The sequence below is a fragment of the Clarias gariepinus genome, chromosome 2 (assembly GCF_024256425.1).
Source record: "Clarias gariepinus isolate MV-2021 ecotype Netherlands chromosome 2, CGAR_prim_01v2, whole genome shotgun sequence".
Classification (NCBI taxonomy): Eukaryota; Metazoa; Chordata; class Actinopteri; order Siluriformes; family Clariidae; genus Clarias; species Clarias gariepinus.
In genome coordinates this window covers 13,680,513-13,694,267 of record NC_071101.1, presented here as the reverse complement: position 1 = coordinate 13,694,267, position 13,755 = coordinate 13,680,513, and the positions used below count along the sequence as shown (strand labels likewise).

Sequence of the window (13,755 nt, the reverse complement as noted above, 5' to 3'; positions counted from 1 at the left end):
ACTCCAGTTCAGTTTCCTCAGTCTATAGACATATAAATTGGGCTAACTGGTGATCCCACACAGGATAAAGTGGTATAGATGTTTCCCAGTTTATTTAAAATAAAAAATTAGAGAGCTACTGTAGAACCTGAGAATGTAGACCCTGATAGCTGTAACCCTTGTGTCAGAATCCCTGAAGAACACACTTTTCTGGAGGATCTTCTGAAATCCTACAGTTTCTACTGTGGATAAATCCCATTAAAGAGGTTATGGCTCTGTATACTTTGTCTTGCACACACAGTTGGATAGATGAGAAAGTCTCATGAGACAGGTGGGAAGCCTTAACTGACATGGGAGGTCTCTGTCAAATTCAGGTCAAGCCGTGACTGTATCAGTCTTGACAGGCCACAGTCCTATTGAGTTTTCGACAGCCTAATGAGTATGTACACCCTCCCGAAAACACACACACATAGGCACACACATGCGTAAAAGCAGGGATCAGGTTTTTATTATGGTGGATACAAGGGTGGGTCAGGATGAAAACCCTCACCCCATATAGCCTCTCGGTGGCTTGGCTAAAATTACCGTGTTGATGTAAGTGCAGAAATTGGCCTGTCTGTGTCTATACAAACCCTCTGGAGCATAAGATCCAGACAGACCTCGAGCAACGTCTCAGTGCCCAGCCTTCCCCTAAACTCTACACTCATACACAGGTAAGCTGAGGCTACTATCTCATATTGACCTGGCTATTGTGTGTGTGTGTGTGTGTGTGTGTGTGTGTGTGTGTGTGTGTGTGTTTAGGGTTCCTCGTCTGCAGATGTTTGACAGTATAAGGGTGATTTAAGGGTGACATTATCAAGCATCTTCTGTTCATTAATTTTAAGCCAAAAAACAAAAAATAATAATGAGTTTAACCTGATTTAATGAAAATATTACAATATTACTGAATGGCATATAATGAGCGTGGTGCGGTTATGTACAGTACTAGTAAGTCTTATTGTCTATCTGTGAAATCATCACCAAGACCAAAACACATTTTGAAGACATCAAGATGTTGTTCAAATGATGAGAGAACTTGTATGCTGTATCTTCTAAAATCAAAAATGCAAGAGAATTTCAGTCTGATCCAACGTGTTTTTGGATGTGTACAGAGGGGAGAGGATGCAGACTGCAAACAACAACTTGAGCAAACAATGGCAGCAACAAGCATGGGCACTGAGCAGAGAAGCTCGAGGAGGTGAGACACAAAAAAAAAAAAAACACACATAGTGACTGAAATGACACTGATTTATTTTCCCTCTGCGACAGGAAATTAAATGTTTGCACGACTCATAGTGTTCGTAGTGTTGATTGACAGTGGCAGACGAGATCAAACACATGCTCCAAGGTCACGTGAGCAGACGACTCCCAGTGCCAAGAAACCCCGTAAACGGATACGCGAGTGGCACCGCCAAGGAAACACTCCACACACATTTGTCTGTTTTGTTTTGCGTTATTTTTCCAGTGACCTCAGCTTTGTGCTTTCTGTTTTTGGCATGGCACAGCGCCTTAAGCTCAGCTAAATCTGACTCCGAAGTGGGAACCGTATCCACGCGCCACCCCTGATGCAAGTTCTTGAGAAGCTGCAAAAATTTCAAACGTCATTGTGAAGTCATTTTTTCCCCTGGCAGTTTCTTCATCCTTCAGTCTATTTATATCGCAGTGTCTGTGCAAAAGAGTAATCATGAATAGTGTTGCCTCACTTAAATAAGATAATTTAAGCGGTTTTAGTGCATAACAAACTGCTCACACACAAAATGCTGGTAGAATATTTACGTGTCAACGTAAAATTTTGTCTGCCTTTCAGAGGGCCTGAGACTAGGGAAAAAGGTCAGCGTACCAAAGGATGTAATGATCGAGGAGCTTAACCTGCCATCTAACAGAGGTTCCAGGATGTTCCAAGAGAGGCAAAAAAGAGTCGAAAAATACACGGTGGAGAACGCAGCAGAAGCGCCTGCCATCATATATGTAAGTCCGAAACTTAGCTACACTGAGTTCTTGGTAAAAAAAGTCTTTGAAATCAAACACTCTGTTTGTTCACAGACACACACCTGGTTCTTATGCATAGGATTGCAGCGGATTTAGTGTTCGTTTATTCCAGTATCTCCTAAATACTAATACAGTGAAACCCTGGATTACGAGCATAATTTGTTCCGGACGCAGGCTCGTTATCCAAAACACCCGTAAACCAAATTTAAGAAAGAAATTGAATAAAAAATTATAGAAACTCAAATTATTAATTCCACAGCCCAAAAAAATAAATAGAAAAAAATAATAAATACAAAATATAAAGTGAAAATAAAACAAATTAACCTGCACTTTACCTTAAAAAAATAAAATCCTGACAAATAAGTGTTTCCGTTTATGCATGTAGGTGCTGTATGTGTGTGCATGCGCGTAATTTGACACCGTGCCGGTTCACAAACACACACACACTAAAGGCAAGAGAGAGAGTGTGTGAATCGGTACGGTAGCAAATTACGAATGTTGATTATACCAGTGAGAGACGCGCAATAAGACCCAGCAGGGGAGACGATTACCCACTTCCACAGTGCAAGAGAGAGAAAAAACTGTTCACAAATCAGTTGTGATCACATGACGCTCGGCATCAAAACAAGAAGCGCATGCATGATACATAATACTCAGTACTCGTAAACCAAGACTTGCTTGTTTTTCAAGTCAAAATTTATTTAAAATCTTTGCTTGTCTTGCGGAACACTCATAAACTGTGTTACTGGCAATCCGAGGTTGCACTGTAAGTACAATTTAGAATTATACGTTGTACTGCGCAAAGATGCAATAACCATATACCATCAACGCAAAGTCCGTAAAGGAATATAAGCTGTGATGAGTGACTCAGTTGTGTAGGTCTTTTCCACTGAACAACAGAGCTTACCAAAGAAATTATAATAAAGGAACGACCCTAAAACACTATTTTCCATGCATCAATCATGTGTGGTTGTGGGCGGCTTGGCTCCCAGAAAATTTAGGACTCAAGGTGGCATACACCCTTGATGTGGTGCCAATCCATGGTGAACATGCACACACTCACACACTGAATCATGTGCTATGGGTTCTGTTTTTCACACAAATGAGGATGGGTTCCCTGTTGAATCCGGTTCCTCTCAACGTTTCCTTCTATTACCATCTCAGGGATTTTTTCCTTGCCACTGTCTCCGTCGTCCTCAGCTTGCTCATCAGGGACTATCTTATCATTTAGATCCATACACATTCACATTTCATACAAACTTAAATAATTTTTTTGATTGTGTAAAGCTGCTTTGCGACAATGTCAATGCTATTCAAATAAAATTGTATTTAATTTAATATGGGTAATTTAAAAATGCCAGTCAGCATACAACACATGTTTTTTTTACTGTGGAAGGAAACCAAAAGTACCTAACCACTTAGTAATTGTAAACTGGAGTTAGATGTTTGTTTAAGATGAAGATAATCGTAACAGATTGCTCATTGCTGTAGTAGTTTGCAATGAGGCCTCACACGTGGAAGGTCGAGGGTTTGAGTCCCGCGTTAGGTCTGTATGCATGGAGTTTGCATGTTTTCCGCGAGTGAGTAAGTGGTTAGGAGAATCCAGTGACCCACAATGTCGCGCAAGACAGATCCAGATTATTATTAACAAATCAACAAGTTTGTCTCAGTGGAGTGTCTGAGTGTCTTGGTTTAAAGGTGATCCTGCTGGTCATTCGGAAGAAGACAGCATGCTTCGGGTTTGTTGTTTTTTTTGACCCAGCAAAGCTCGGTGCAGGTCGGGGCAGTTTCTGTGATAGATTTTGAAGAGTTTTGAAGAGTCTGCCAGTTTGATCAAGGCAGTTCTAGCAGTATAAGTACTTGCTGGCAGCTTTCGCATATCTCAAGTTTTTACCAGGTTTCATAAATCATGCTTGGCTGGGTTTCAAGTTGATCTTGCAATGTGAGATGTGAGATTAAAGTTTTCTTGAAGTGTTTTTGATGAAAGTGAGAAGGTTGGAGCAGTCTGTACTACTTCTTTACTTTTGGAAAGATGTCTGTTGTTTTTCTGCGTGCTACCAAGCCTGCTGGAATCAGGTTATGTAATCTGAGATGAATGATGTAACGATGATGACTGTAGATGAGTGAACAGATGAGTGTCAGTGCGGTGAGTTTTAGTAGATAGGCAGGAAAAAGTTTACATTTCGTGCATCAGACCTTATTCCACCAAACATAGATAAATGATACCTTAAATAAAGACTATTTTAAATGCTATATGCCTGTGAAATAGTAGCCACATCCAGTTCATATTTTACAATGTAGTTCCCCAGGCCGAGTTACAGAGAAGCATGAATGGTATTAAATGAATGCAAGGCTTAAGTACATTAATATAACCATGAGCCAACCTTTGCACGTGAGCTGACTCTGGACTTGGATAAAACGCAAAATTGCTAAAAAAAATATATATACTGTATAGGCACTTTGAAATTAAACTGAATCCTCCAGATTGAATTTGGCAAACGCGCCAAAGGATTTTCAGTAAAAATAACCTTTTTCAGAAAATAATCTAATAATAGGTGTTTTTCCTTAGGATGGCCTGAATCAGAAGCAGACCCAGAGCCAGTTCCAGACACCATCACAGGCCCATGGAGGGAAGGAGAACCCGACATACCCCGTAGCCGGTAAACATAATCTGGTTACCACTCTGATGGAATCTGTCTCCAAGAAAGGCAGCCCAAGCGTCATTGCCCCAGGTAGAGCAGTGGATCAGTATTAAGGAAATATTTCGCCCACAAAGGATAACCACCTACAGCTAAAGAATGGGGCTAAGAGTATATTTTAACTCTCAGCCCCATTCTTATACTCACTCTTACTTATAGTCTATACCGCTTAATCCTGTGTACAGGGGCAGGTGGCAGGATACCATCTGGACTGTGTGCCAATCCATCACAGGGCACACACACACATACACACACTCATGTTCTCATTCATTTCGGACAGTCACTTACTCTTATGTACATGTTTTTGGACTGTGGGAAGAAACCCAAGCACGAGCCAAAAATGCAAACTCCATGCACATAGACCCAAGGAGAGAATCGAACCCAGACCCTGGAGGTGCAACGCAACAGTGCTAATCACTAAGCTGTGCCACTTTTATGAATTTATAGATTTTGAAAAAACTATTGAAGTTAGCAAGTTCTAAGGATAACATTTATTATATCTATGTCAAATCCTGTGCAAATGCTATTTTGAGTAAAACATGGTGTACAGACACATTAGCTAGAGTACTATAATTACTTTACCGTCAAGTGAACGCATATGCTTGCATTCCTTCTATATGAGCTCACATTATAAGATAATTATAAGCTAATTAGTGTTCCCTTTATGACCCTTAAATAAGCCTCCGTCTCTTCTTTCTGTGTGGTAAACTATTTGAGGTTCCTGGGGGAGTAACACGTCATGTTTGAGCTAAGCCAGTACGCCATGCATGAAAAGCTCATTTAATCTTCTAATGGATCTGTGAACATGAGATCATATTCATAAGATGTTGCTGGGGTAAAAACTGCTTACCAGGGACTGCTTGGTGGCTAGAAGTTTGCTACATGTTGCTCAGCCGAACCCATTGCTTAGTAATCAAAGGAAAGCTCTGGGCAGCACAGCATTAGTCTTGGTACTGTATTTCTACATCACTTTAAACAGCAGTGCTGCAAAATCATACTTTTTACAATTGTCAAAACTGGTGTTAGGCATAATAGGTGCTCCTGAACATTTTCTTGGGTAATATTGTTCATGCCCACAGAGGTACAATTACCAGGTGTTAAAACTTAGTCCTGTGTCCATCCATAGCTGGAATACGTCATACTATGGTTATACTCTGCACTACCAGAAAGAAAGAGATTGGAATATTTTCAACTGAAGTAATTTTCAACTGAAATCTTTCCTTCTTTGGTGACACCACTTATAGGATACACTGGCCCTTTGAAAGAGCTTCCTCGTGAAAAGTTCAATATTACAGTAATCCCCAAATCCTATTGCTCACCATGGAGTGAGGCGCTGAGAGGCAACGAGGAGCTACTCTCCTCCCTATACCACCAGCTTCCTCCACCAGAGAAACTTCCACCCGCAAACTACAGATGCTTCAACAGGTATGTGACCAAATCCCCAACAGACTGAAACATACATACATCTACTAAAAGGGAAACCCAACAAACGACATACTAGGTTATATTTACACTAGTGAATTTAAAATGTGTTTACAAGGATAGGCGGATCCACTTAAGGATTGTCTTCCGGAAACTATGAAAAAGCCAAAATTAGAAGTTAAGATCAGCTGACAACTGCAAGCTGAATGACAAAGCTCATAGGCAAGAGGCAAGGCCCATTTGTCACCCTCCATGTAGGGCTGAAGAGTCATTAAGAAGACGTTCTTAAAATAACAGCTTCATCATTAGAGTTTTCACAGTAAGTGTCCAAGGTTTATCCTCTACAAAAGCCAAATGTAGATCGCACGAAGAGAAGCGACGACAGGGGTCAGTTAGGGGTTTCGGCTCAGTGATACCCCGTCCGTGGTGATTATCCTCCCTAAATAGACCCACCAGATACCAATGCTATCAGATTGTGATCGCCAGATATCTGTGGAGTTAACGCTGGACCATCCATCATTGGCTTTTCGGTGATGTCTTTCTGGAATCAAAGTCTCTCAGAGTGGAAATAGACACCAAGGTCATTTTAAAAACAGAAGACTCATGAAGACCTATGCAGGTCTTGCTTTCGAGCCTTTCAGAGCCTCTGCATTAGCACACCAGGTGTCTTAATTCCAGGGATATTGTGGTAGGTGGTGAAAGTAGGGGATGGCAAGAATAGATCGCTGTTGTGTTTTCTTATATTATATATACCAGTAAACTAGTGACAGATCATGGGCACCCAAGGCCCATTTATGCCAGTGAGGGCCTTTGACCAGCCCATCTGGTCCAATCCCACAGAAAAGCCAATGTAGCACAAATTAATGTCAATGCTACCTATGATAGAAAGGCATCAGAACACCCAGTGTGACCACAGCATGATTGTAAGGGGCTTAGCAAATCAATGTTGTTAAGCTGCCATCTGAATTTTCTAGATCTTAATCCGATTAAACTGACATGGGATGCACTGGACAATCAAGTCTGATGCATGGATGCCCCACCCAGAAAACCCAGGGCACCCTAAGTATCTGCTGCCAACATCCTGGATACCAGACAACACAGCACACCCCAGAAGTCTTGTGAAGTCATGAGCTGAACTGGCACTAGAGGAACCTGTAGAATATTGGGGTTAATGTTTAGGGTTTTATTGTTATGGCTGATCAGTGTATAGCAAAGATGCCACCCATGGTCCTGGGATACCCTGGTCGTCCGGTACATTTTAGTATCTACCCTGCTGCCAACATGTCTGATGAACAGAAAGTTCTTGTAAAACACATAAAACTGAAAATGAGTGACAAAATAAACATCCATACCCGTTTTTTTTCCCTCTCAGAGTTGCGATGCCATTTGGGGGCCCTATTCACAGTAAGAGAGTTATTTCCACCATCAGCTTTGAAGCAGCGGAGCCACAGAATTTGCCAGGATCCACAGTGGACAGGATAATCAAACGGCCCAACTTCAACAGAGCACCTCGCGGCTGGGCCACTGGTTATTTACCTGAGTCTAATGAACTTTGAGTCCATCGGTGGCCCATTAGACTAAAGTTAATTTAAGGCTGAGAGCGTATAGCATTTGCTGTTCTGGTGCTTTTTGATAGACATAGACAATAAGCCCAGGTTTGCTGCAGATGAAGATATATCAGATTTTAACCATGGCTAATCATGTCATAAAGCTAGAAATGGGATGCTAGCAGAGGTAATATAAGTTTTTTGAGAGAAAGCTTGAAACTATGTTGTAGGCAGTAACTGTAGCCTAAAAGACGAATGCACTGTTATGTAACAAACTATATTAATTTATTCAAACTTTCCTGATGCAAATCTATGAGGGAATATGATTTTCAGTAAAACACTGTATCATTTTGTCCTTTATCATTAACATGCATCTTTATCCTTTACATGTAATCTTTACCAGCGTCAAAGATTTCATTTGTAATTATAATTAAGTTGATTTTTTTAAACTGAAACTTTTGCATCTACATGTTGTACTTAATTGAATGCTTTCCTACATTACCCATAATGCCACAGACTTCCTGCTGATAATGGTACAACCTAAAGAGAGCCACATAGCAAAACTTTAATCCTTCAGTCTGTCCAGCACTCCTGCATCCTTTCTCGGTCAATCTGATAAAACAGATGCTTCCAAAGCTGTAACTTTTGCCATATTTTAGATTGTGCATTAGCTGAGTCTCTACTGTAACAATTATGTCATATAAGTGCATTGCATTCTGAAAACTTTGAGTGCAGCAATATGCCACCTGCACTGATTGTACACTGGATTTTTCATTGATATGACATTAACGTTGCTATAAAATGATGAGTGAGGAAAACAAATTTCCTCTTTAGTTTTTTTTTAAGATCAAAATCTGACTGTTATGTAATCAGGCTGGACATTGATGAAAACTATTCTCCTATTAAACACTATTGTAACTACCCTAGCAATGTCTCCTCGCAATGTCATAACATAGATATATTTAAAGCAAGCAAATGATAGAAAAGCAGATTTTAAGACTGCAGAAGCTTCATATACAGTGGAACCTCGGATTACAAGTAATGCGGTTTACGAGTGGTCCGCAAGACGAGCAAAGATTTTTAATAAATTTTGACTTGGAAAACAAGCATTGTCTTGGTTTACAAGCAGTGAGTATCATGTACCATGCATGCTCTTCTTGCTTTGACACAGAGCGTCACGTGATCACAACTGAGACAATGTTTTTTCTCTCTATTGCGCTGCGGAATTGTAGGTAATCGTCTCCCCTGCTGTGTCTTAGTGCTCGTCCCTTACTGGAATAATCAACATCCGTGCACGCGTGCACTATTTACTATAACACTGTGACCACGTGTGTGTATAAGGCAAAAGCAATGTTTTCATTACACGTCTGTGCGCGCGTATAAGGCAAGTTTCATTAGAGGGCAAAGATCCAATTTTTCTCTCCCTCTCTGTATCAGTCTGTCGTGTTTCACTTTATGTATGTGGGAAGCTAAAAGGAGGAGGGGGTGTAAAGGTAAGAGTGTGTGTGTGTGTGGTGTCATCTTACGCACACACACACACACACACTCTCGCCTTTACAACCCTCCACCCCCTCCTCCCCGCGGCTTCCCACACACGTACAGATGTGCACTCTCTGCCTTACACAGAAACACACTGCTCTGTCGTGATTCTTTTCAAAGGTAAAGTGCAGGTTAATTTTTTATTTTTACTTTACAGCAGTGATTCCGTTAGTATGCACTCACGCAAGTGTGACTAGCAATGTTTCTTGCTAATTTTCCTGATACAATAGTCTCTCCGTTAATGTGTGTGTGTGTGTGTGTGTGTGTGTGTGTGTGTGTGTGCACATTACACACACACACATACACAGCGCCTGCACGCATAAAAGGTAACACTTATCTGTCAGGATTTATTTTTACTTTTTTTAAACGTAAAGTGCAGGTTAATTTGTTTTATATCCGCTTTATATTTTGCATTAATTATTTTTATGTATTCATTTTTTTGGGCTGTATGTAGAACAAATAGTTTCCATTATTTCTTATGGGAAAATGTAATTTTGTTTATGAGTGTTTTGGAATACGAGCCCGCTTCTGGAACGAATTATGCTCGTAATCCAAGGTTCCACTGCACTGTAAGTCTCAGCTGAACTTTAGAATCCATTTTTGCATGGAACGAGGGTTGTGGAATTTGGCCCTGATTATGTCTCGGGTGACAAGCTTTACACTCGGTTTGCAGAGCAGGGACATTTATAATGACTAAGACATATGGTAATGTACATATATGCACCTCAATTCTGATTTAAAAGAGTCTCGAAAAAAGCTGAACCGTCCCTTTAAAACTGCAGTGGGGTAGAAATGACGTCTTGTCAATTTCTTGGCATAACATGGCATTGACAGCATTCACACAAGGGCATGTCACTCAACTATAACACACTGATGGACACACACACACACACACAGTTATTTCTGCAGGGAGTTGTGGCACATGCTCCAGTCTGGGGATCATCTCACTCCCATATAGCACCTTGATTTGGGCCACTCCTGGCAATGATGATCGACTGTGTTAGCCCACTTGCAGGACTGCTAAATAGTAATAATAATAATAATAATAATAATAATAATAATAATAAAAATAATAATTTTGAAGAAAATGTGAGTGGTGCTTGCTGTGGCAAAACTCGGGCCTCTGGGTCTTTTGACAATGAGATCCACAGTTAGGTTAAGTTCCTATGGAAGTTACCATAGCAGGGAATGCAACTGTGAGCACTTATTTTTAAATGGGTGAAGGTACTATTTACCCCCACCCTGTAAAAAGTCATAGCATCCTAATCCTGAATAACCCAGATGATTTGACACCTCCTTTACAAGTTTCAGTGGAAAGTACCTTTACCATTATATGTCAAATGTGGGGTATATTCTGACACAGCTTGCAAGCCTCTTCAAATGTTGTAAATTTCATAATTCTACCATATTTTTGCTCCGCGCTAGAATCTGTCAAAGTTGGTCTCAATGTTAAGTCTATGGGATTTTTTGGGGTGGCAAATTGCCCCCTGCGGAAATGCACAGCGGTAAATTACACCCCTTAGAAAAGTCATAGCACCCTATTACCAAATAAGCCTCTTGATTTGACATGTCTTTCATGTGTCTGCGACAAATTGTACAGAACTAGTTACGCTGCCACAATTTGTAAAGAAGAAGGAAAAAAAGAAAAAAAAGAATAATAAGCCTGTGAGATAAAAATGGTGATGTTTTGCAAGCACTACTACGACTTATCATAATAATAATAAAAATTTCAGTTGCGCAAGTAATGATCTCATAATTCTAATTACTTTTTTATTATTGTTGTAGACTGCAATATGTAGATATACAATAATTCTTCAGACATGACTTTGGCATTTGGGAACTGGGAGAGGAATGCTCATAGGCCATCATTCCATGCAGTATGTGGGCCAGATCAATGTGGTAGAGGTGGGCCAGAACTAGGGGATAATCAATTAAATAACTTTTCTTGTTGAAAAAGTTTCCAGAAAGGTGAGATTTCTAAAGACATTTTGCTCAGATGTGTTGACTTTCATTTTTTCTTTATATATTAGGACATTGGTAAGGATTGGAAATTTACCACTCACTGTGGTTCAACTTTAAAGCATAAATCACTGTTTGTCACAATTTGCTCATCTTACCCTCCTGTCTCAAGTTTCATCAGCTCTTCTGTGACAAACTTCTGTTAAATTTTCTTATTAAAATTTCAACCATGCTCACAGGTGGCGAATCTTAATAATACTGTTAATATAAAGTACACAACCCATTTCTGAGCTGTGTGTAACTAGTATTCATTATTTATTGTCCTGTAATACAGAGTCATATAGGCTATGCATTTTGCAACAAAGCATTTAATATTTAATAATCCAATTTCTTTTAAATAAAAAAACTGTACAATATTTCAAAATTGAATTTCAATGTGTCTGAGGTAAACCATGCATAATAATAATAATAATAATAATAATAGAGTGTTCTCACAACATGTGCCTTTATGATGCCATCCTGGGCTTTTAATATCCAACTCAATGTCGCCACCATGTGTACAGCTGCATACATTACAGATTTACTTAAGATATTACAACTTTTCTCATTACAGTAAATATACTTTTTTTTTTTTTAAGATAAATTAGTAAATCACATAATAGTAAGCAGCTGCTTAATAGAGGATAAGTGGCTTAGAAGAACAGAAATAAATTTTGTAAATTATTGTTTGGGGTCAAAAGTAATGAACTAAGCAGGGATAATTAGGATCCATTACTAATACTGATTAGATCAAACATCTGATTTATTCAGCTCTGTGTACTGATCTTACAGCAGTATTTTCTGAGCAATGTGCACTCACAAGCATGACTTATTGAAGCCAATTACAAAGATGAAAAAAGGCAGGGAATGTTTTTTTTCCCTTTCATATTTTTGTACGCACACACACACACACACACACACACACACACACACACACACATACAGGAGTTCTGTCTAACAATGACTAAAAAATGCATTTTGCATAATACTTTGGCTAAACGAAAATGTATTAACCCTTGATCACTGCTGCAGTATAAAAGGAATAAAAATAGACACAGGCAAAATAATAGTATTGGTGCTGATTTTATTTGTTATTTTTATGTGATAAATATAATACAAAAAATGTGTGGCCAAAAAACCTACTTCTGAAGTTTATGCAACATGGAAGTGACCAATCTTGCTTCCCTAAAAATTTCAAATTGATAACCTCAGCTGTTTTGGAGAGATCACTTTATATGAGCCCCAAAAATGCCCATTTTCAGCGTTATACTGTCTCGCTTCAAACTGTGATAATTTAAAATGGCAATTATTAAATGAATATTCTTTATTAGCATTGATACTACAGTTGGTGTAAGCTTCTAGAACCTTATGACCTGTAAAAATTGTTGTCTAAATTCTAGCATTTCATAAAAAATTTTGAAGATTTATTCCCCCAAATTAAAAACAGTGGTTTTATTTAAATGCTCAAACACACCTTATGTTATGTGGCCATAAAACATAGAAAATTATAGTTTATTCAGATAAGAAAAAAAAAATGCTTTTTGTAATCTGCCCGAAAATTAAAAAAAATTCCTCAGAGCTTTACATGAGTTTTTTGGTAGAACAAATCTGTACTGTCCATAACCATGTTACAATATTTTAACAATTTAGCATTTTATGATAATACATTTTTCAGGTTCATGTCTTTTAATGTAAAATCTTAACTGGCCGAGTTTCATCAGAATGACAGTTAAGATTGTTAAAAGAAGTAAATTCAAAAAGGTTACAGACACTACATTAAAGGGCATGAAACTGTATTTAGCAAATATTTTTCTTTTTACCTGATAAAAACATGAAGGTATATGCATATTTACAAAACACTAAGCATGGATCAGGAGATAAAAATGCTTAAGTATTATGAAAAAAGTTGTTATATGATCCTATTTTTTAAAAATTTACATTTTCACCTAGGTGAGACAATTAAGCACCAATACCATGTTTTGGCCGACAGCATACAGTATGCTACTGTATATGTCTGTTAATTAGTTTCCTAGATCTCATAACAGTGGCTTTTTTTTTTTTTTTTTTGGATTGATGGATTCTTGGGTATTGTTTTCCTTGCTTTACCTGGTATTAAAGTCGACTCAGCCTGCACTTGTGTTCATCTGAATATCCTATCAGTAATAACCTCAGCAGCGATCTCATTTCCCCTCTCATCTGTTCCAAACACTCAGCATTCAGCATCAGCAGTATAATAATCATCGGTCCTCATCTGCACCTGTTTCTCACTGTTTCATCCCAAATGTCAATGTGTGTCCTGTGAAACTGGTCAGGTACAGGGACTGGACTGAATAGGAGAGACAAAAAAAAGTCCTTCAGAAAGCCTGGAGAACTATTCTCAAGTCGCTGTGCAACTGATGTTATTCTGACTATGTGCGTTACCACATCTGATATTTCATCATGAACAGCAAATTAGAAGAAAGAGAAAATGTGAAATTCTGTGTAAAACTGGGCGAATCTGCCACAGAGACGTTTGACATGATTCGGCAAGTTCATGGAGATGC

General features: G+C 38.9%; 1 protein-coding gene across 2 annotated transcripts; it reads left to right on the top strand.

Annotated features, from left to right (window-relative positions):
• The first annotated feature begins 590 nt into the window (after positions 1-590).
• myoz3a (myozenin 3a) lies at positions 591-8,601 on the top strand. Of its 2 annotated transcripts, none has more exons than XM_053486377.1 (6): positions 591-692; positions 1,131-1,216; positions 1,826-1,986; positions 4,577-4,667; positions 5,951-6,131; positions 7,501-8,601. In XM_053486377.1, exons 2-6 carry the CDS (start codon positions 1,141-1,143, stop codon positions 7,682-7,684), a joined length of 693 nt encoding a protein of 230 aa, XP_053342352.1. In that variant the 5' UTR covers positions 591-692; positions 1,131-1,140; the 3' UTR covers positions 7,685-8,601. The 2 variants fall into 2 exon arrangements, with proteins under 2 accessions (XP_053342352.1, XP_053342346.1); XM_053486371.1 differs by having other exon boundaries at positions 4,577-4,739.
• The last annotated feature ends 5,154 nt before the right edge of the window (positions 8,602-13,755 follow it).